Raw genomic sequence first — 24463 nt, forward strand, 5'->3', positions numbered from 1 at the left:
CTACTCCACAATAGCCACACAAGTGCCTACCATATGTGGCATTGCCACAATAACCACTGTGTATAACACATTTCAAAGCCATTACCATACTTGCCAACCTGTTAGCTCTAAAAGTTGTAGCAATCCACGGACACAACACAGGAAATAGAGAGGGCTGAATAGCACGCTTCTGTTTTAAAGTCTCATCTGAGGACCCATTATTGTTTCATATATAAGCACTTAATTGACAATGATTTGCTCCTAGACGCCACACACAAGCTGCAGCAAACATTGAAAAGCACGCACTGACAAGTGACATGCTGTTTTTAGATCGCGTTGACTTTTTTAGCGACACTGCTATTGCCTACTTTGCCCACACCTTGAAATTGTCAGAATAAGCTTGCTCCTTGCAGGTACACCCTCTGGTGTCCTTTCACAATCGGAAGACTTTCGAGGTATGGTCACAGACCAATCTGTGAAAATTTACCATGAGTAGAATCACAATCATATTATTCTAGAACGAGTTGGAATTCATAAAATTAATAAAGAATTTGGGAGAGTTGGTAGGTATGCATGACGTGTGACGGGCACGTCGTCTATAGGTTTGCGTGGATATCAGGCTCTTTCCTTCTTCAAAGTGAATAGTTTCAAAGTGAATAGTTTGGCAGCAGCTCAAGGTGCGAAGATGCTTCATTTCACAGAGTGCCTTATTTGCAAGGTACTGTAAATGTAGATACTACCATGTAGAATTACTATTTGTTTCACATGTGTGGGTAAAGAAGGGGACAGCACTTTGTCCTCGGGAAACATTCATAGTCAGTTAGTATAACCTAAGAGTGCAATAACAATTACACCTTGATGGTAATTTGTACACATGCACATACGCTATGCCAATGTGCGAAATATTTACACAGCCAAGCCTGTTTCTTGTAATTAAGTTTTATGTTGCAGTACTGTCACTATCCAACTGCTGTTTCTATGCAAAACGTGCTCTTTATCAGATTCTTTCTGTGAAATGAAAACAGGGTCACTGATTGAGTTGTATATGATGCAAGTAGTAATATTCGCATTGCTGTGGTGGCTGGCGTTTTATTTAGAATGCATGATGATGTGCTAGAAATAGAGACTACATGTAAGCCACTTGACTCTATTGCAATGGCTGACTACTATTGTTTTCATCATAAGTTTGCCCAATAAACAGTTAATGCTTCTTCGGTTCATTGTGATTTGCTGCCTTCCTGCTAGCATTCCATTGTGCCTACATGGCAATAATTGGTCCTGTTTTACAGAAGGTTAACAGCTGAGGTCAGAGTGCTTACTGCCATATGGCACAAACATGTACTACATATTCACAATCAACCTAGGAACAGTACGGCAGCATTAAATAAGCTACATGATCAAAGCATCTTTTAACAGCATCAAGACCATATACTATAAGTGAAAAGGTTCAATAACAATAGGACAAAGTAGCCTTCACATTATAGACTTGAAGCAGCCATCACATTATAGACTTTGCACAGCCATTGACTTACCTTCTCCATGAATTTTACAAGTGCATGCTTGTGTTCATCCCAATATTTTGGCAAGTCAGATGCAGGTGGGTACTTATAGCAGCCCATTTCAATTGTTAGCTCATAACTGTTGCTGTGCAGATAGTTGAAGTCTTGCATTCCACCTGTGTACAACAATGAGACCACCAAATGATTATGTCCCACTGTACATGGCACCTTTTAAGAAAAGGAGTATGCAGAATTTCACAGATCACAGTAGCCACAATCAAAATCTGGAAGGGCACACTCTACGCAATGGCTCACATTTTCCATAAACTCGTAAGCAAGCGTACAGAAAAGGGTAGTGTCACACTAGCATATAGTACTTTCACTCATGCACAAGTGCTTTGAAGGTATAATTACATACATTGAGAAAATACAGGAATGACAAAAATACAGAAGACAGTACATAACCTATAAGATTTATTTAATAACAAAAAGCATGTCTCACCATATACATTGTACCATGCTGCTCCATTTGTGATTCCATCCTTGAATGCATCATCTTTGGGTCCTTTTGAACAAGGCTTTCCTAGACTCATGGTTGGATGAGCCTGAAGAAATCACAAAAGCAGCCAAAAATTATAAAACACAGCAACAGTTCTTATTCTAAACTTGGAAGCAATGAATCACTGTATTGCTATCATTGCAAAAACCTGAAACTGCCAATGCAAATGGAGTTGTATGCGCACAAACTACATTAGCCAGCAATTTAACTCTTATGATATTAATTATAAGTGACATGACAAGCTGAGATACGACCAACTAAAGACTGCCAATATGCTTGCTTGTAGTGTCAATATTTGTGCAGAACATCTTAAGCATTAAGATACAACTTCTCTAAATGGTATTTGTCATCACACTTTGTGAAAAAAGGTACCACTAAAGGGGCCAATGGTAACAGAAATAAAAAAATTCAGAAGTAGAACTGAGATATGAACTGCCAAAAGAACATTATTTACATACTTTAGTTTATATTATATGCAATGACAAAGGAAGTAAAGGCGGCAAGACTGAGCCCATACATAGTTGATTATTGTCCTCTAATAAAGCAGCACAATTCCCATAAATTCCTCTGGTTTCAGTACTTGTGGATGTCATCTGTAAAATTTAACAACTCAACAAGCACCTTATTTTCCTTGATTCGTCTCATATATTGGCAGAAAATATTAATCAAACAGCCATCTTCTGAGAGCTCCTGATCAGTGGCGGCACGAACACACTCACAAATGAGAAGCAACGAGCACGCACCCGGGCATAGACAAGAGCCAGGTACCGGAAGAGGGAGTCATCCGGTGTGGCACTGTAGATGCGCTCCACTCTCTCTCTGTTGCCATCGTAAGGGTAGTTGGCGACCAGAGCACCTCCATGCAGGCTGCCCGACAGCACTATGGGCCGCGCCACTATGAAGTTTATCATGGCCCTTGTCTCAGGCTCTCGTGGGTTGTATGCCTTGTCGGGCTGATATTGATCAGGGAAGTCGCGGTTCAGGTCAACATTGTGAGCATTAAATCGGCCCACTAGACTGCTGTAGTCGCCTGGAAGCAAACATTTCACATTGGCGTCAAGTGTAGCACATGCATGCACGTGTAGAAAAATTACTACACGCAGTCATAGCACCATGCAGTAATTCACTGAGCAGTTATTGCTATTAGAATCTTGGCCGTGAGATCACTAAGCTGACAACAAATAACATGCATCACCACCTTAACTGTGCCACTTTACCAACAGCTCACACCTCAAATGTAAATAAGTGCCAGCAGTTTGCACATCTTATCATTTAATTTTCCACTTGACATATTCACATGTCCTCTAGGACATCAAATTTCTTCCTGCTGGCTTTTTGATTGCTGCACAGATAAAGCAAAATTCAGTTTAATCAACATCTTGGTTGGCTACACAATGCTTACATCAGTGACCATGAATTCATTTCTTTCCGCAATCAAAATGCTTGTATAGGACTTCATGAGAGATCAAGAATCATGTGTGAAGTAAACATCATTGCGTTTACACTATGCTAATACACTGCATTAGTATCTCTGAACATTACATTCTGTGTGTAAATGCACTAGGGCTTCCCAATTTAAAGCGAGAAGCTTCTGAACAACAATGTCGAGCTTACCTTAGGAATTCCTGAGCTTTACTAAATTATAATAGTAGCTATAGTAGTTTTAGGAGTGAATGAACAACTACTGAAACATTTGATAAAGGTTCCTTACCGACATTGGCTCTTGTATAGCCATCAGGGTTCATTGAGGCCATTAGGAAGATGCGTGTGTTGTTTACAAGAGTTGTCAAGCGGCGAGACTTGCCATACTGCTCACAGAGGAGCTGTGCCAACAGCAGAACACATTCACGACCAACCGGCTCATTGCCATGAATATTCGCAACATACTTGAACTCTGGTTCACCTGTCATTCAGAAAGAGGAAAGAAGGGGAAAGGTGGGGGCGTTCATAAAAGTGAACATCTAATTTGTTACCATTACTCTGAGGGTAACAAACTCTCACAAAAGGGTCTGAAAACATAGTGCCACGAGAAAGCAGAAGTACATGTTTAAAGTGATATAAGCAATTGCAGACTATGTGTATAAAGTGATGCAGTGAGCCAGTCACACTACAGTAGATAGCTGTAGATAACAATAACAGAGCTTTATTACAGACTAAAAACATGTACACATGCAGCGTAATTGGCACACTTTTGACTTAATCTGGGATTCAGATTAAAGATTCTGAAGGAAGCACCTCACAAGGCAGCTCATAAATTTTATGAACACCTAACAGAAAAAGAAAAATTTTCTGCTTGCCAGACCTGCCTTATGCAACACAGCTGCAGCAGTATTCAAGGCAGGCTATTTCTGCTAGGTGGTGCTTCACTTGCGTGTAAACCACTACTCTGATTCACTTAGTAATGCCACTATGCTTAACAGTGTGTGTCCAAAGTGCATTCAGCATAATTGGAATGTCTCTTTTCCATTAAAACAAAGAACAAATGTACGAGCCTGTCCCTACCAGTCTTGTTCTGCTTATCTTTCTGAAGCCCTCACTCCCTTGACACTGTTTGAGCATTAGTTACAGTTTTCTGAAGCAGCACAAGGCATTTCGAGTTAAACAGCTTGTGCTATACACAGCTTGCCTCACTGGCAAAATATCACGGCGTGCTTCTGACACCATGATAACAAGGTGTAAGTTTGAGCAAGTTGGTAAGACATGGCGATTTAAGGTGTACTTCTAGGACAGACCAAATTCTGCAGACAAGCATGACGTGGATGACTCTTAAAGGGGTCCTGAACCACTTTTTATCTAAGTCAAGAAATGAATTTGAAGCTAAAAGAGACTACATGAGAAATACTTTGCCACAGAAGGTACTTCAATGTGTTCAGCAGAAACGGAGTAATTGGCAATTAAACATCCCCTGAGCGGTGCTTCCATTCCTTGTCCGCAGACTTGCACTGCGAAGGCTAAGGTGGAACAGGGCATGCTCACAGCGCTCCACCTACTGAACGTCACTGTGGTGCGCAGTTCAATTTTGATTTTTGATGTTCAAGTAAATGCCACTGCTTCCAATCTTGGCACCTACGACGTGCCAAACATGGTTGTCCTCAGTAAGCCATAGTGCACTAAGCCAGTTGATTCATCGTGGCACCCCGTGGTATCTACACTACATAGCAGACCGCAGCTACATGTAACTGCAACATTTGCTTTGCGCATGACAGGGCTTGAGTGAGCGCTCGCACCCATATGCTCCAGTATGGCCATGTTACGTGGTGCAGGTGGGTGCTGTCCTGCACCAGCTCGCCCGATGGATAGTAGCCACATCCAACTTGTGCATTATCAGCTATCAAAAGCTCAATATGAAGCAAAGAGTGCCAAGGCATCTAACCAGAAGCGGCCAGGAGTGAAAGAGTGCTGGCGTTCGTGCATGTCGTCTGACCTTAAGTTTCGTGTGGTTCCAGGCTAGTTGAGTGTCCAAAACTAGTCAAAATTAGCTGGACCAGACAGCTATGACACCGATAAGTATAGTGGCCAAAGTTCAATTCTTATACAGGCAGCTGTGGCCAAACGTGAGCAAACGGTAGTCAGTTTCTTCCGGAAGTATGTGATTATCATAGAAATTCGAAGGAAGATTTTCACTTACTCCAGCCTGCATATTAAAGGGGCCGAGAACTACCCTTGAGCTTAGTGAAATAACTTAGTCGACAGGTAGCATACGCTGCTGTGAACATCACAGCCAAGCTTTGCTGTTGTACGTGGTGCATGGAGCTCGCAAACGGACCGTGAAGTTACCTTTCTCTCAAACGCTATCTTTTCAACAAAAGGCCCTGTCCTCAGTCTGTTCTAGACGAACTATTTTGTCATCGGACGCACTGTTTCGTCATTCCCTTAGACGGCTGCTATTGGCCGATAGCTGACATCAAGCTGCGGTTGGCTACATGACATTGATACCACAGCTGCCGCGGGATGCCACCACGAGTCCACTGGCTAAGCGCACTGTGGCTCGCTAAGGACAACTGCATTTGGCTTATGTTTAGCGCGTCGTAGGCACCAAAGACAGAAGTCGTGGTGTCTACGTTAACATCCAAAATGAAATTTGAGCTGCGTGCCACGGTGACATTTATAAGGCAGAGCGTTATGGCCACGCCTAACTGTGCCATAGCCTTCGCAATGCAAGGCATTGAAGAAAGAACGGGAGGACAGCGGAGGTCATGTTTGATTGCCAATAAATCCGCTTTTGCTGAACGCATTGAGGTACATTTTGCGGCAAAGTATTTTTGAAATAGCCTATTTTCACTTCAAATTCCTTTCTCCACTTTGATAAAAAGTGGTTCAGGGCCCCTTTAAACTGTGTCAATGAATATACGCAGTAACACTAGGTAAAATCACACTGATCCAAACACCCTTCTTGTTGATGTCAGCTATTGGCCAATAGCAGCAGTGTGTGGGAATCTGCCATATTACGAAATAAAGTGTCCAGAAAAGTGTGAGAAGCAGGCTTCTGTTGAAAAGAAAGGGTTTGAGAAAAAGGTGACTCCGCTTTCCACTTACGAGCTCCACGCGCAGCGCACAACTGCGAAATTTGGCTGAGATGTTCACAGCAGCATATGCTATCCGCGGACTGTGTTTTTTCGCTAAGCCCGAGGGGTGGCTCAGGCACCCTTTAATGCATTGCACCGTCAGCAGCTTATCTGCTTCATCCTTGTGTGCACAGTGACTGGGCTGCAGGAGCCACGTAATGGTCACTTGCAGAATTTAGTCGGTTGTGTGAATCCAGCTTTAGCAGCACAAAATTACATAGTTCAACTTCACATCAAATCATGACAACATTTGCAGAAGACGCAATTTTCAAGTTCAGTCACAGGCTAGGTACATGCTACAGCAAGTAGTCAAAAAGGCCAAACCACACTGGAAACTTACTTTAGTTTTTAAAAAGCTTTCTATTATGTGCCAGAAGTAATAAAATGAAGTAATTTATACCTGGTTCGTGATGACCAGGATTGTCACTAATCTCAAGGAAGTAGAGATCTCTGTCCTCCACAGATTTGCCAATGCTGAAGAGTCGAGTGATGGTGGGACATTTCTTAGTAACATTTCTGAAGATGGCAACCAGTTCCTCTTGACTGTGGTACTTGAACTCGGGTTTGGTGGAAAACACAAAGTCCGTATCGAGAGGAGCATACTGTTTGGGCTGAAATTTAAAGACATTTATGCTTAACACCAATGCGTATTGACCTGATTACAGCTTGAGTTCAAGCACAAATCTAATGAACTATGTTCAGCTTTCTTAACTACAATGCAAGCTTGAATACAATCAAAACAATGTTTTTCTTTTGTTCGCTAAAAAGCTGCAAAAATGAGCACATACATTAAAAAAGGATAAATAAATATGAGAACAAACCAATCCATGAAGAAATAGTAGCCTTCATTATCAGGTAATGCACAACAACTCCTGACTTTCGCTCCCCAAGCTAAGCTAAGCCAGATTTCTACCCACAAAGCTGGTTCCAGAAAATATTACAAGCAAGTGGAAGAGTAAGCGAATCCCAAATCAGGGCTTTTGTCAGGGACGGACTCCCCCATTTTTTTAACAGCACCAAAACTCGAGAATGACACACCTTTGATGCCCTGCTTTGACTGCCTTACTAGCATTAAGCTGCAAAAGGCTTTCAAAGAGCTGCCATGAATTAAATACAATGAGCAAGCCATAATTGTGTCTATTTTTATTTATTTATTTATTTATTTATTTATTTATTTATTTATTTATTTATTTATTTATTTATTTATAGTGCCATATTTGATAATGCTCCCTTTAAAACATTTTGATCAAATATGTGTCCTGAATGAGGCAGTACAATGGCATAAATGTCTAATAATTAGAGGAAACTCAAACCTAAAAGATGAGATTTAGCAGCCACAGAAAGACCACCTGAGCGAGTTGTTCGATGATTAAAAGCCTTTTGCTACCAGTGACCATGTATGTGAGCAAAAATTTGACAGCAATGAACAAAAAAAGAAAGACACACAAGAGCTGCAAAACACTTTTTATGGCACCATTTTGTAACTTTTTTGTGATTATGAAATAAGTTACGCATTGCTGAAGATGAATGCTCATTTCTAAATTAAATTGTGGGGTTTAAGATCCCAAATGCTCACTATTGTTATTGACTTCACTTTAATGACATAACCTTAGAAAGCATGAACTGTGGAATGGTTTGTAGAATAAAATAGCTCTGCAACTATTCACTATGATGGTGGCATCCAAGTCCTCCACCACCACTACTTGTCAAGAACATGAAACCCAGAAGCAAAGGGCCCCATTCGTGTGATGTACCCGCTTAGCAGAATGTCCTGTTATCTGTCTGAGAAGTGACATCCTTTCTCCACACAGCACTATCTTGTGTCACCAGACAGATGTTCACACACCTACACAGCTGGTGATAAGTAAGGGCTTCCCACTAATGTGTTAAAAATATCCCATCAGCAAATCTGTTCTGTGCTGGGAAGCAGACATGGCTTATCAAGTAGCAAATATTTCGGCCTCAGATAATTCATTCACTCCCAGTGTCCCATTTCCAAGTAAGCAGTGTGTGTGCAAATACAAGTCACCTTCTTATGTATTCCACATAGAAACAGTTCTGTCATGATACACACATCTGTACATTTAGCTCCAAATAAGCAGTCAAAGTTTACGTTTTGTAAAAAGTGTCTGTTTGTAAGACCACAGTTAATGAAGCCTAAGCATTCCTAATATTTCAGGATTTAGGCTGTAGAAGGAAAGGAGTGCTCAAGTAATGTTACAATGTGTTAAAATGTAAAAGAAAAGCTTCAAAATGAAAGCATTTTTTTTTTATGCAACCCCGAATAAGAATAACAAAAAGAAAACAAGTAAATGAAAATGATGCTTCATAATGATGTGGTTTATCACATGAAAATATGTCAGCAACAATAAAGGCTACGACAATCTACTGTACGGTGTAGCCTATCTCAGAGCTATAAATGGAAACGGACGCTGCTCTGACTACAAGTGTTACAACAGCACTGTGTGTGCTACGAAGGGCGCTCACCGGTTTGGTGGTGGATGGCACCGGTGTGAGAATAACATCTACCCATGTCGCAGCTCCAGTCATCACAGTGACATTATGCCTCACAGTGCTCTCATACCTGAATATAAACAGTAGCATAAAATTTAATGCATAATTTTCAGGTTTACTACTCAAGGTTACAACAAAAAAGGCTACCGACAAGGCACAAAAGCTTTTAGTAGAAAAAACACTTAACAAATATTAGCTTGCAGCTTTGCAAGCATAATTAACTTGCATGCATGCATCTATGAGCATGAATAAACATACAGTGCATGGAATACACTTACTAGTACCTACTAACAACAGTGCTTGCATTTTAGCTAACGAACATTGCTTTTACTTAAAAGTGCAATTCAAAGCTTGTTTGCTGCATTCATAGATACATAGTCATCAGGCTCTATAATACAGCTACTGATACATGTAATTACTAACAACAGTGTTTGTACTTTTATCTAACAAATATTGCTTTTACTTAAAATTACAACTTAAAATTTACTTGCTGCATTCATGTATGCCTAGTCGCCATGCCGTTTTATGAAAACAAAGGGGCGTATGTGGCAGCAGCTGTGAAAATAACAGCAACCAGAAACATAGGACTTTAGATACATAGATACTTCTGCACCATCAACCTTTACCCGCCGTGGTTGCTCAGTGGCTATGGTGTTGGGCTGCTGAGCACGAGGTCGCGGGATCGAATCCTGGCCACGGCGGCCGCATTTCGATGGGGGCGAAATGCGAAAACACCCGTGTGCTTAGATTTAGGTGCACGTTAAAGAACCCCAGGTGGTCAAAATTTCCGGAGTCCTCCACTACGGCGTGCCTCATAATCAGAAAGTGGTTTTGGCACGTAAAACCCCAAATATTATTATTATTACCATCAACCTTTCCTGTGACTAATGTAGCAGAAGCATCAGACAGGAACTCACCCTGGGCTGGACACATGGAGAGCATACTGGCCAGGAAGCAGAAGCCTCCAGAACTCTCCTCTTTCTGTGGTGGTTATGTTGTAGTTGATGCCTTGCACGATGACCGTAGCTTTAGGAACAGCCTTGCCTGTGCCAAATTCTTTTACCACTCCTTTCACACCCATGTGGACCTTAAATTTTCAGAAAGCACAAAAGGAAACGAAAGCTTATAGGACACAATCACATTGTAGTAAACACCAAAGATGTCGCTGTGTACAATACCTAGGCATTAGTTGCATTACTTGGACACTATTCTAGAAATAGCAAAAAAAAAGCTTTTTACTCATTGAAAAACGATGTACACCATATTGCAGGTGCATTGCAAGGTTCTAGAAAAAGCCAAATGGCTTTAAGTTGCCCTAAAACACGGGTAAAACACACAGTGCTCTTTGCAAAACAGATGGGCCCATTGCCTTCTTTTCTGTAAGATTAGATTGAAGCACTACAATAACTTCCACAAGCTCACAACACAACCAGGCGTGTCTATTTTTTTTTTTTATAGAGCACTACTTACTACATTTAAAACAATTAAGTCACGCAACATAGTAGACAACCCCAACTAGCTTAAAATGTGACACAGTACATGCAATTTCTAAATAGCTCAAATATGAAAGAACCGGAAGAAGCGTGTGTACCAAGTTCTCAGTCACCAAACATAACTATGCGCATAAATCAGTGTGTACTTTATGGGTTCTTGTTTCTCATACATCCATTGCTTAGTGAACTTCCAGTAACAAAGGAATACAAAAGAAAAGTGGTCCAGCAAACTTCATTGAATACCAGAGGTAAGAATGTTCATGCAAGTCTGTGATATCTAAAATGTGAAAAAAGCTTGTTTTTGTTATGTTACATTATATGCCATCAAGTGGCTTTCGAATTCTGGTGACACTATCTGCTTAAGACAAGTTCTTTAAGCTCACTGAGACACTTCCCTGTGGTATGAAGTATCTCACCTAACCATCTCATGTGCTGGTATCTCACTGTCAATGTGAGAACCAATTAAAATGGTCACCAAACTAGAAACTGGCCATGCCATCACAACCTCTGGTTAGCAAATTTGAAAAGTTTTGAACCCCATCAAACATGTCAGCAAATGGTTGAACCAAGGTTTTCCCCTGTGCTTTTCCGAATGAAAATATTCATGACTTGCAGCTAATAACTCTATTCCAATTTTCTCAGTAGGCTCCTACAATACAAGGCAAATGCAGAAAGAATTAGCCAAGAATTACCATTTTTGGAAAAAAATCATATAGCCTAGTTTTACGGCTTTTTGTTCTTTCAACAAAAGAAGAAAGAAAGAGAGAGAGAGATCTCACGCAAGAACAAATGAAGGATACTCATGCACCACTGCTTGGAAGAATGACAGAACCTGTTCAAGTGCCTTGTGCAAGACAGGAACAAGCCCTTCCTCGCCTCTTGCCTTTCATTTCACACACTACATTCATGCCCGAGTGAGCAGCCAGACAACTTCTCTGACAAGTATGCACTTCATATTTTCTTTCCAGTGCTCACGACCCACTCTGGCTGCCCTGCAACTAGCGGAGAGCAAGACCAGTTGAGCAAGGTCTCGAGTGAGTGTTGAAAGACAAAGAAAGAAAGAAAGAAAGAAAGAAAGAAAGAAAGAAAGAAAGAAAGAAAGAAAGAAAGAAAGAAAGAAAGAAAGAAAGAAAGAAAGAAAGGAAATGGTGCCATGGGCAAGTTACCCTTGCACCTCTTTCAATGCAGTTCTGCTAAGGGGATGGGCAGGAAACTGCTGCAGCAACAACTTTTGGTGCCTCACAGGTGCAGCCACATCTTCTAAGGAAGCCACTCCTCCTGACTAGCATCTCACATGCTCAGTCACATTAGCACTAAAGAGTGAAATTAAAGGTGCTGGTATAGCATAGGTGAGCAATTGACTAAATTCTTTATCAAATGTTACAGTGGGTATCAGTTTAGCATCTACTGAAACGTAAAGCAATTACACTTAGGATATATTTAGCAACAAAAAGGAATTCTGTTAAACTTAAGCAGGACCCAATATGGTGCAACCAAATGACATGTGAAAACTGTTTGATCCTAGTCCAAGTTGTTCAAAATATCCTTCTATCATCAGCCAAAACTCTGAACTCGGAATTCATAATAATTTGAAAATTAATTTATGATATTCCAGACAAAGAATTTAATGAAACCAAGACATAACAGACATAGAATAGTACTTCTGAGGGCTGTACTGGACAGGCTGCAACAAATTATGCTTTAAGCCTTCATGATGTCATTGTCAAAAGGTTTATACCGGCTGCAGCAGTAACAGCAGAGTAGCAGCAATGTCAGGAATGGACACACACACAAAAAAAAAAGCACAGCTGTGCAACAAATTGTGTCCTGGCATCCAACAGATGTAATACCAATGTTTCATTTATCCTGCAGCTGTTGAAAAAGATGACTGGTTTGTGGTATCACACATCCACTTACATTAAAGAACTGTTGTTCTGAAGAGTGACAAAGAGAGCAAAGTAAGTTAACAATTACTGATAAGCAAATACTACTCAAAGGAGAGAAAGTACATGGAAGCAAGAACTATGCATGCTGTAATGATTCCCCTTATCAGTGCTGCTATCGTTATGCAAGAACTGAATTCTGAGAGTTTTTCTCACAGGTGCTGTGTTGCCATGCTTAATTACATTGTCCATGAAAATAAATGTTGGGCAAAACCTAGCAACTGAACTGGAGAAAATGAGAGTGGCACTGTAGAAATGCACAACAAGCAAGTGGCAACAAAGAATACACTCTTGCAAGAACACAGAAATGCCAAACATTCTGTACACAGCAGTTTTTATGAAGTACTGAAGCTTTCTGGCATAAATCCTAGAGCAAAAATGTCAATAATAGGGCGATTCTCCTTACTTCTAAGTTAGTCAAAGCAGAGGATATGGTCAATGCAAACGAAGTACATAGTATTTTTAATGTCCTATAGATTGCATGGTGTCACCTAGAATCTGTTAATAAATGACTTCAGACTGGACACAGTGCTATTAAAGCTGGAAAGCAGTCAAACTTCATCTAACTGGTAGAGTGCTGTGGTCAGAATTCTAGCTTCACAGTCTTTATATGATAGTGTAAAGAATGCACTTAAGTTGAGTTGACTAAAATAATACCCACAAGTCAACACTCACACAGCACCATTTGATAGGAGCATATAGCACTTTGAGGCAAGAACACCCTCACAGCACTGCAAATACAAGAAGGCCTTCTTACCTGTTCCATGTAGCTCAAGAGGGCATTTTTGTTTTTTTCCCATTCGCTGACAAGCGTGTTTGCCATTGGATACTTGCAACAGGATATCTCTAGGGTGACTTCATAGCAATTTGTGTAGATGTAGCTGAAATCCTGCATGCTCCCTTTGGCAAGAGAACAATGCAGAGAATGTAGGCAGTATTACTGATGCAAGAACACAAGGAAAACAGGTGGAACATTAATCACCATATCAGCTAAACCAGGTGCAGTGCAAAGCAGTCCACTGACAACATATATGTAGACTTTAAAACGTTTTGTAAAGAACAATGCTTCTTAATCGACATCATTGCAAAAAAGTGTACACAGAAGCATGAACAAATGCTTCTATGCCAGTTAACTAAATAGAGCCCAAACATGGCAACCTCAATCACTGTAACAGTGAGGCAAAATAGCTGAACTATCCGATTTGGCCTATAACAACAAAAGTTATTAAATTTCACTGAATAATTGACTCATTGCTACATGTGTTCATGTTGGCTTGCCCCACTTCACAGCGCAGGACTGCTGGTTCAAATTGTGCTGGCTGTTTCCAGTGTAACTAGCAAGCAAGCAGCATGTTATTGATGCTAATCAGTGAATATTCCTGAAAGTCTATAGCATTGCTTTGGAATGTGAAATGTCAACAAAGTCAGCATTACATGGAGCCATGGTTCAATGCTATCAGATTTGTTTGAACATGGTTCACAGCAGATAATCACGGCATTTCAGCACCAGTATATTTATTTATTTATTTATTTATTTATTTATTTATTTATTTAGACTTACTAAAGTTTTCTTTCGCCGTGGATGCAGCAGCCGGCCACCTGTTGCAGTTTGTTTCTCTGATGTTTTTATTTTTCTTTATTATATCGCGTTTTTGAGGCATTAGTGCAGCCATTTGTTGCGCGACCAACAAACGCGCACCGAGGCACTATAATCATAACTTGTAAAATCACACTTCGGTTATTCGATTCTCCGAATCCTCAGCAGTAACCTTCTTATTTCCCACAAGAAAAAAAAAAAAGAGGGGGAAGGAGGCGGTAAAAATGACGACGTAGTTATATTCCGCAAGTTTTCGTTCGGGCTACTCGATAGCAAAACAGGCTTCTCGAGAAACAACCAGATGTAAACCATGCGCAAGTAATCAGAGGTGTGCTCTTCGTGGCCGTGGATAAATACGGCGCGGAAAACAGGACGAGCGGACGGCCCATGCGCTGCCTCTCTTAATTATCCTCCTGTTAATATCCATCCCCGATTCAGGATCAATTAATCTGTGAACGATTAATCAGCGCTTACGAGGGTACGCGACGTGCATTTCACATTAAGAGCAATCACGACGGTTTTATAGGCAGGGAGGACGTTCACATCCTCTGCACCGCCGAACACGACGCTAGCGCAGCTGTGACGACGCGCAGATGAACCATTCAACCTGCGCGCACAAATAATTCCTGCAAAACGATCCCATGCGTTCCCCGTGAAAATTCATGTCTGCTTGTTTCACTAGCAACGTCAAGGGGGAAAAAAACTGCAAGGCGGCACATATTTCAGAACGCAAACACACGGTCTGCAAATTTCAGGTTCAAATTTTGGTCGCACGCAGTTTAGAGGCTACGGTCGCGAGTGCCTATGTAGAGAGAGGAAATGAATTCTTATCTGCGCCAAAGAACAAGAGCAAAAAGCACTTCGAGCACACTACTTTGCCTGCTAGTAACGCGTGCGACAATCATCAAGGAAAAGAACATCGAGCGATGACTACGCTGCCGGGCAAACCCCCGACGAGAGGCAGCTTCGCTCGGTTTTTGCCGTCAGAGCGGAAGCCGCCCCCTGATTTCGGTTCTGCTCGGCTACGCAGGCCGTAACTGGTTTTCCTCCGCGTTGCCCCACCGCGTTCCAAGCGAGTCTTTTCGCTCCCCGTTTTGCATCTTTTTTTTAGGCGACCGCTCCTGACGTCTCCGCCAGCGGCTGTAAAAGCAAAAGCGTCGTCGCCCGGGGTCGATAAAGCCCAGGGGCGCGAGGTTCACGTGGTTCAGGGAGCGCGGGGAAGCGCAAAAGCAAAACCTCTCCGCGGACAAGATTGCATTTCGGAGCGGCAACGGATGTTGCGCGCTGCACTTCACAGCACGATGCGACACGCCGTCGCCGCTGACGGGTGTGACGGACGTGGAAGCGACCTTTTAAAGCTGCTCTCGCTCGGACGATCCAAAGAAAGTAAAAACGACCGCACTACGCGGCGATTGCTTACCTGACACAGGAATCCATTCGGCACCGTTGGTGATACCGCCGTCAAAATACTCCTGGCACTGAGGGCTTCGAAACATGTCACTGTGTGTTCTCGCGTATGTACCCGCCAGATGTCGAAACACGTCGTCATCGGGGGTCAGATTGGGGCTGTCCATCGGCGCTTCGGGCGAGCGGAAGTCATATGGGTACACGGCAACGACCAGTCCGCTGTGCAGACTTCCCGAAAGAACGAAAGGATTGAGAACTGACCATTTCATGATAGCTAAAGTCTCCGGCTCTCTGCCCACTGTCATCTTTGTCAGGTCGGTTTCGCTACCTGGGAAGTTACCGTTCAAGTCCACAATATGGCTGTTAAAGCGACCCGAGTCTCGACTGGCTCCCTCGCAGTCACCTTCGCTAGCATTCGCGTATCCGTCCGGGTTAAGCGATGGACAGAAATGCAGTTCTGTGTTGTTGACGAGCCGCGTGATGCGGCTGTCGGTGCCGTAGTTTTCCAACATGTATTCCGCAAGATACAAGAGAAGTTGGCGCCCCAGTGCCTCGTTGCCGTGTATGTTGGCCGTGTACCTGAACAGAGGCTTGCCAATGCTCCGTACGTGAGCATCGGTGGTGATCTTCAGCACCCATAGCTCGCGCCCCTTCACACTCTTGCCGATGCTGTAAACAGACGCTAGCGAACGATGCTTGTTAGCAAGTTCGTGCAACAAAGTTGTGGTCGCATTGTAGTCCAAATACTTGGCCACGGGGAAAGATTTATCACTCCCACTCCCAGCACTCGAATGAAGGAGCGAAACTAGCGCGATCACAATGGGACACATTAAACACCGAGCGCGACTATACACGTCGGGAGCACGGCTCGGCGCCATGTTTGTCGTCAGTTGAAGATGCCCAGTGTCCCTAACTGTTGGAACGCAATCCCGCCAATACCTCCGCTAAGTTCACAGCAAAATAAAAACAAACGTTACTGCAGATTGAACTATAATAGTAATACACCTAATAATATTTTGTAGCTACCTTTACACCTTTTTTTTAAGTTTTCTATATTTGCGTACATTAGAAACCGAAATCGAAACTTGAAAGCGCACCTCTTGGGGCGCTTTTGTCAGTTGTTGCTTTTGCATTCTAGATACGGCACGGAGGAAGGAAACTAGAGAGGCCCTACCCATAGAGTTTGCCCTACCCCCTCCGCGCGCTAGGAGAAAAGTGTTGCGGAAATGACGTATAGGTTCTCATTTTTTTTGCTGCATGGTCATGCCTTTTGGGCCAATGGCGGCGTTGTTCTGATTTTTTGAGCGCTCACACGTGTTGCTCTGGTAGATTTCGTGCCGTGGCAAAGGCGCTGTGTGGGCGGGTTTGCGTTAGTGACCGCGTCTTGTTGCGCTGTGTTACCTGCACCGTGCTTTGCCGGATGTTGCGCGAGCGCGCGCGCTCCGCGCGCGACACCACGCGCAGCGCGGCGTGGTTTCGCGAAAGATGTAAACAAGAGAGGAGGCTGGCACAAAAGGCGGAGCATCGCCATGAGCAACGCCAACTTCCGGCTTCACTTTTGCTTCACAAAGAGTGACGTCAGGGCCTCTCCTTAGTTTCCTTCCTCCGTGAGATACGGCAACGCCTGTGCCAGCTACTAACTATAGGTATATAGTTCTTAGCTCAGCTAGGTGGTCAATATATTTACTGATAGCTACATCAAATTCGCCTTTCTTAGAATATAATACAGCTATCACACAGTAGGCTTAACTTCATTGAAGAATTGATAGTAACCGAATTTTCGAGTGCAATGAAAGCACGAATTAAGCGCACTTCACGATGCGCACTTGAAAATGTGATCGTGAAAGCCCACTGGAATATGCTCAGTCATATCCAATCTGCGTGCACCGACACATTTAAAGAGAAACATTTGACGAACAATGAAGTTGCGCTAATTGGAGTGGTATATATATTCTCTCTTGAAAACAGCGATCAATTTCGCAGGGAAAAACAGACAACGCGCGAGCTGTCATACAACTGAAAATACATTTCCTGAATGATAAAATAGTAAAAGAAAATATAAAAACAGATAAGAATCAAAGCATAAATAGATTGAACCCTCCCCCACAAAAAAAGCGTGTATATATAGGCATAACCGGCGCGCAACAAAAATACCACGCGGGAGCCTTCGAGGACATTCCTGTAAGTACTCTCGAAACGAAGGAAGTGTCAAAATAATACTCCTCTAATGTGCACATACTCTAGCGTGTGTGTACACATGCAAACCACAGAGAGAGTGATTAGTACGCCCTCAGACTTTACCCTAAAACTTCGCGGATCGTTTAATTGCGATACTTCGAATATACATGGTATATGTCTTTATCAATTAGACGTCATTTCGTACGTTCGGTGGTCTCGATTTGTCACGTAAGTGCATCATAGCCCCATATAAAAACAAGAAAACATGTATATTCGAACGCGGAAACGTCAAATCGATCACGTCAAATGACTGTTTTTTTTTTTTTCATATATGTGCCAGCTAGAAGAAGTGCGGGATATCTACCGGATGTTCATATGTAAAATATCCACAATGAGACTTCCGACGGATGCGATTTCGTATACTGAGGCAGTACATGCATGAGTCATATATTGTAATGACGAAGCTTAGATGAGAGCTATAGGTTACGTGGCCGCCTGCATGCAGCGCGCAGTCTGCCATTTGCATAGAGTTAGTAGAACAACTCTAGAGGAAAAGCTGGGCCGGAAAAGTGGGAACCTCTAGGGCGCCGCCCTGTTGCTACTGGTCAATGTGGCCAGCGCAATTACTATTGAAAGAGCTGAGAACAAGTACAGGTCACCTTATGCTTTGTCACCTAAAAACGCATGTCTGATGACTTTATGAAGGTGGTGCGTTAATATTAAGTTTATAGAAAGCGATCGCTAAGTCCGTGACTTATGTAAATCACGATGTACGCATTCATGCAATAAAGGATGACGCGAATTTCGGTTTCGAATCTGTTTTTTGGATGCGTAGTAGTTTCGTTTGACATGCGATCGCGCGTCGACATCGGACGCTATGACACACTCGTGCCTTATGTGCCACCGAAGCCCCGAAGTGGTCTGGCATATACCTTCACATGTAAGTAAACGAATGTATCTCCTTGTTGAGAATATCACGCGAGTAGGCAGCTCTTGTGGTACATCACAATCGTTCGAGAAGCGTCACAGTAGAGCATTTTTCTGCATGCGGAGCGGTGTTTTTATTTGCAAGTTTCCCTTCAGTAGGAAATTGCTGGACAGGCGGACCAGCGCACCGCAATTGTATTGGCGAAGCCACAAGCAACTCAAAGAATCTGTTCAATTGTTGCACTATAAACAATCATGCTTCTACAAAGGCCACAGCAGAAAAACAGCCTGATGACCGAGTATTTCTGTGCCACGAAGTAATCAAGAGGCGAGTGCCTAATGCGGACGAAATAGAGTGCATGGAGACTTAGAACGACAGAAAGCTGAGCTAGTTCGTAAGGATTCATTATGCAAAACAGAGGTGAGGCGTGCAGACAGGACACAAGAGTAGAGAAGTGGGCGGCGCGCGTGTTGTTTGCTTGTAAATACTCTACTCTTGTTTCCTGTCTGCACGCCTCACCTCCGTTTTGCATAACGAGTGCATCAACCCACATATTAATAGCTTAGGCGTTTTATTAACTGTGGAATATTTTCAACACTTCCTTGCATGCCATTTCATGTCACAAATTTGTGCAGCGAATCTATTTGCATGATCGACTCCGGGCCTGTGGGACCGTTCACTTGCACTTGATGCTGAGTCTTTTACATGTATCCATAAACTGCAGATATTCACATCAGATCCCTGCGAGCACTTTCAAAATTCCATTATTTTCGACAACAGGCACATATGCAATACTGACATAATCTGGAATACCACTAAGCAGCTGGGACACATTTTTGTTGACCATACTCGCAGGTAAAATAAGTACATCATGTGGACAGCTCCAGCTCATTTTCCTTAAGTCAGTGTGTACAAGGGTTATGCAAAAATAAATTTTTTCTCGCGCACCGATTATTTTGCTGTATAAGCAAGAGAACCCACCACGTTAGTGTAACGTATCTTGTGCATCACACTAATATGTGCTTTCATTTACCAAGTGAGACGAGTTACTTTTATGGCTCATTCAGTCATATCACACTGCAAGCTGCATTCATCAATCTTCAATGGGATTTTGCAAATGTTTAATGAAACATGTTTCAATTTTATGCAGATATGCAATGGCAAGCCCTTCCGTGTGTTCCAAAGGTAAAATTTAAGCTCTAAATTAAAGAAGACATTTCTAGTCAGAAACAAGCAAAAATAGTGAATGCAGAGTATCAGAAGCCCAAGGTACAGAAATTATGAGAAGTGTCGAATGATTTTAAGGAAAGAGTCGTATTTAAAAATGCAAGACCCTTTAGTGGAGGTCAAGCAAGTCAATATGGGTAGAATACTCTGCAAAATTATGCGAGTGAGGGGATGTCAAACAATGGGTCAGGAAATGCATTGTTTTTCTGCAAAACAAAAGCTGATTGCCATTACATAAGTCACTTTAGCATCATGATAAATTCAGAAATAAACCAAAAAACAAGACACGCAAAAATAAACAAAGCATTTAATGATATTTCAGCAGAACTTTTTGTTGGGCTAGTTGGTGCATATTTGGCGCTATAGTACTTCAGCCATTTAATGATGCTCTCTCCACACTGGGATAAATAAAAACAAACACATCACATCTAATGTGGACATATCAGATGCCTTGTGAAACACTAAAGGAACAATTCAGTTTCGAGCTATGGCACTTGCCGCATAGATGTGGGGGGGCCTTGCACCAATAGTGATAGTTACCACTGCATTTAGAAATTGAAAGCATTCGTGCAGACAAGGATGATTCTTTATATTTTTGGCTACCACTTCAAATGCCTCCACCAAGTGTTACAATGCTGCACGCAGCCATACTAAGGATCTCGCAGCAACACCTGCAGGTAAAAAGCAGAAGCAGTCAAAGTGCTGGTGTGTTCTGGACACTATGTTTGAAAACTTCTAGGCAAGAAGAGTGCAAGAAGCAGACATAACTGCATTTATTTCCATAATTCCCCATTTAAATGGCCTTTTCTTTTTGCTTAGACAATGCCTACGCCTAGCCACAGCAGCTCCCTCATACAGACTCCACAAACCAAGAGGCCGTGGAGGCAAATGCAGGTAAGACAATAAGCAATAGCACTGGTATCGACATTCATCTAATTTCTTTTTATTTCATTTAGGCAGCCAGCACACCTCGAACAGCCACCTTGACTGCAGGTGTGTCACCCTAGTCGCCAAGGAAACATTTGAGGGAAAGTGACAGGCAATGTGAACAGCCACTTCTCCATGTAAACAATACTCTTTCTCTCGGATGACTCCTACGCCTCACCACGCCAGCGCACTTGTGCACAAAGATGCCGCAGAGGCACGTGCAGGTCTGAGGCAAGAAGCAGTGGCACTGGTGTCGACATTTACCCAATTTCTTTTTCTTACACTGAGGCAGCCAGCACACCTCGAACAGCCACCTTGACTGCGGGTGTGTTAGTTGATTCCTGTTGTACATATGCTCATAATATACTTCAGTAAACTTGAACTTCATAATAAACTTGAAGGCAAATGGGACATTGATGCATTGTATTTTTGAACATTTATTGTACACATACAATATATGTTATACTTTGCAGTGCTACAGAGCGTATTTTGAAGCTTCCCCCTATATTTTGCACCTTTAATTATGTATGTGTTGTGTGGCCCTCAATGCAGTTCATGTTGTAGCAGCTGCTTTGTCTGTGTATCGCACATTGGCTTAAGCTCGTGATACCCACATACTTCTCTCACATATACAAAATAAAGTTCTATGTAGTCCTCAGTGTTACAACAAAAAATTAAACTAAACAATCCGATCGTGGAATTATGTTTACTACAGTGATTCCTACGACAGTTACTGACAATTTGACAACTTGAACTGGTCAATCGGTCCATAGCCGCCTCTATTTTTCAAAAATAAAGGAGGCTATGATCCGTCATGGCAAGGAATTGTATGTATACATAAAAAAAGGGGGTATGTGTGTGTTTGTAGTGGGGGTATAGGATTAGGGCGGTACGAAAAAATGTACCAACACCGTCCTCTAGACCCATTCCGTTGAGGTACCGTAACAAAACGTATTATGCATAAAGTTCATACAACCAACTCTGATATTACTACAGACGCCAGGCGACGCGAGCTGCATTTGTCATGATGCATTCGCGACTGCACCGGATGCCCTCCACATTATTCTCGTTAATCGTGCTCACTGCGCCGAGGCAAAAGAAAGACAATGGGCGCAGGTGCCTTTAAGGTATCTCGACCTTGCGAGGCACGGCTGCACGTGCCTGGGGAGCTGTCCGTGCGAACACTCCCTGGCACACACCTGCCTCGGCGGCCCCAACCTACGTACCGTTCTGCTTCGAGCTTTGATCCCCCCACTGTCCCTCGGGTGCCCTGGAGTTCCTGCGCCGCCTGCTCTACTATCATCTCAGGTGCTCTCCTGAGACTTCCGTTTGTCGGTTACATGTGCCCTACAGTTGGATCATTACTTATAATAATAAAAAACCCGATCTATCGTCACGACGATAGATCGCGAATGCGGCTTTTGCAACATACCGCGCCCGTGCGAAGATAATTACGGAACGCCAACGAGGAATCTGACCACAGCTTCGAGCTCGTAACGTCGTCGAGTGACACTCCTGCAACAGGCGTGACCGCTGAAAACCGCATACCGCCAGAAACTTGAACAGGATCATCCCTCGGTTGCATAACTGCCAGCTGTACGGCCAACATGGACCACACCCACACCATCCCGCAACATAGAATAAAGAACCGACTTATAAAGCCCAAACACACGGCTGCACGCACACATCACAACATCACAAGCGAGACGCTGGATGGATGGATGGATGGATGGATGGCGGCTATACCCTTTGTAACGGGCGGCGGCTGGCGCCACCTAGCCTTTTGTCCCCCCCTCCTATTTTATTATTAATCTTTTTTTTTGCCCAACCTAGTTTTTACTCCCCTCCCCCCCCCCCAAGATAACTATCTAAAACAGTAGAGGAAACATTTTGTCCCCGATTTATGTTATTATCTATCCCTTGACTTCCTCCACCAATCCTCTAGCCTCCCCTTCGTTACTGCCACTCTTTTCTCATCTATTTGCCCTCGTTCCCCGGGAAAACCTAATGCCCCTTCCATATCTGCCTCTGTTCCCTCTGCCTGGGTCGGGCGAAGGGCTGTGCATCTCAGCACTATATGTTCAGTGGTCTCCATTTCTGCTCCGCAAGCTGCGCACCGAAGGTCCACGTCTTCAAATTTATCCCTGTATGTTTTCGTCCTCAAAACCCCCGTCCTAGCCTCGAATAATAGTGAGCTGCCCCGCGAGTTATCAAATAAGAGCTCTCTCTTAATCTCCTGTTTTTGTGACCTATACATTGATAGCGATGGCTTTCCGAGCATTCTTTCTTCCCACATTTTTCTTTCCGTCTCCTTCACCTCCTTTCCCACACTAGAACCACTTTGGCTCCCCTCCCTCGGCTGTAGGTATCTATTCCTCAGCTTCCTCGTTCGGAGTGTCCACTTTGTGTTCAAACTTTTCATGTACAGATATTTGTACACTTTTCCTGCCCACCTTTTTTCCTCCAGTGCTGAGAGTCTCTGTTCAAATTTTATTTTACTTATTGCCTCTCTACCTTCAAATGACGTCCATCCCATGTCCCCCTGCACTCCCTCATTAGGGGTGTTCCCGTGTGCTCCTAAGGCCAACCTGCCTACACTTCTCTGTCTCGTTTCCATGCATGCCTGAACTTCCGATTTCATGCACAGTACTGAATTTCCGAATGTGAGGCCAGGTACCATAACCCCTTTCCATACGCCCCTAACCACCTCGTACCTATTATAGTTCCAAAGTGCCTTGTGTTTCATCACAGCCGAGTTCCTTTTCACTTTTTCAATCATGATTTTTTCCTGTTCTTCCAAGTACTTTTTGCCCTCGTTTAGCCATATGCCCAAATACTTGTATTTTTGAACATGATCAATCTTAGTGCTTTGTATCTCCAATGGCTCCCCCCTTTCTGCATTGTATACTATTACCCCAGACTTCTCTCTACTGAATTGGAGTCCCAATTTTTCTCCCTCCTCTCCACATATGCTCATTAGTTCCTGTAGTCCTTCTCGGGTGTCAGCAAGCAGTACTATATCATCTGCATACATCAGTCCGGCTAGTACTTGAACTACCTTCTGCCCTTCCAGCATATAGCTTATGTCGGTTCCTATTGTGCTCTGTTCTAGTCTCTTTTCCATTTGGCTCATGTAGATCATAAAAAGCAGAGGTGACAATGGACAGCCCTGTCTGCCCTGCCATGCTGCTACGCTGCTACTGTTGCCGGATTAAAACTGACTACTGTCACCAAGTTTAGCAAGCGTTTCAGGAGCTGGCAACCTCGGCGCGTAGCAACATGGCGGCGCTCTTGAGGTTCCCGATTTTAATGCATGGGCCCTATGGGTAGCTTGTCCTCTAGAGTCAGTATAGTAACTCTATGGCCATTTGGGAAGTGGTGCCATTGTCGAGAAGGCCCTTCCTCTTGCGCAAGAGCGATATATGAAAGCGCTATACGCGAAAACGTATAAAGTTGACAGCAGCAATTGATGGACAAGAAAAAAGAAACCTATACAATATTGCCTAATGTAAGCCGTTACATGTTTTCAGCCAGAAGCTTATAACTATATATATTAGATAAAGCTGTATAGGCAAAACTATACTGATTAAAAAAATATTACAATTAAACTGTACATTTGTTTCGACGCACTATAGCGTATGCATCCA

At 42.9% G+C, this 24463-nt stretch overlaps 1 protein-coding gene and 1 long non-coding RNA gene across 2 annotated transcripts in view; one reads left to right on the forward strand and one right to left on the reverse strand.

Moving 5' to 3' along the window:
* The window catches only part of LOC135898464 (carboxypeptidase D-like), a 53487-nt gene extending 37022 nt beyond the window's left edge, over positions 1-16465 (reverse strand). Inside the window, exons 1-9 of the mRNA XM_065427392.1 lie at positions 15570-16465; positions 13310-13452; positions 10034-10203; positions 9090-9186; positions 7003-7213; positions 3749-3940; positions 2781-3067; positions 1981-2083; positions 1512-1654 (exon numbers count right to left, since the gene is read on the reverse strand). Of these exons, the coding sequence (XP_065283464.1) occupies positions 1512-1654; positions 1981-2083; positions 2781-3067; positions 3749-3940; positions 7003-7213; positions 9090-9186; positions 10034-10203; positions 13310-13452; positions 15570-16434 (2211 nt within the window). The 5' untranslated portion in view covers positions 16435-16465. The remainder of the gene's footprint in view (positions 1-1511; positions 1655-1980; positions 2084-2780; positions 3068-3748; positions 3941-7002; positions 7214-9089; positions 9187-10033; positions 10204-13309; positions 13453-15569) is intronic.
* Positions 16466-18394: 1929 nt separating this feature from the next.
* LOC135898447 (uncharacterized) lies at positions 18395-22520 on the forward strand. Its single transcript, XR_010563334.2, has 4 exons — positions 18395-18674; positions 19813-19847; positions 20709-20783; positions 20846-22520. It is a non-coding gene; the product is annotated as an uncharacterized lncRNA (long non-coding RNA).
* Positions 22521-24463: the final 1943 nt, after the last annotated feature.

Source organism: Dermacentor albipictus, chromosome 2 (genome assembly GCF_038994185.2).
Source record: "Dermacentor albipictus isolate Rhodes 1998 colony chromosome 2, USDA_Dalb.pri_finalv2, whole genome shotgun sequence".
NCBI classification, from domain to species: domain Eukaryota; kingdom Metazoa; phylum Arthropoda; class Arachnida; order Ixodida; family Ixodidae; genus Dermacentor; species Dermacentor albipictus.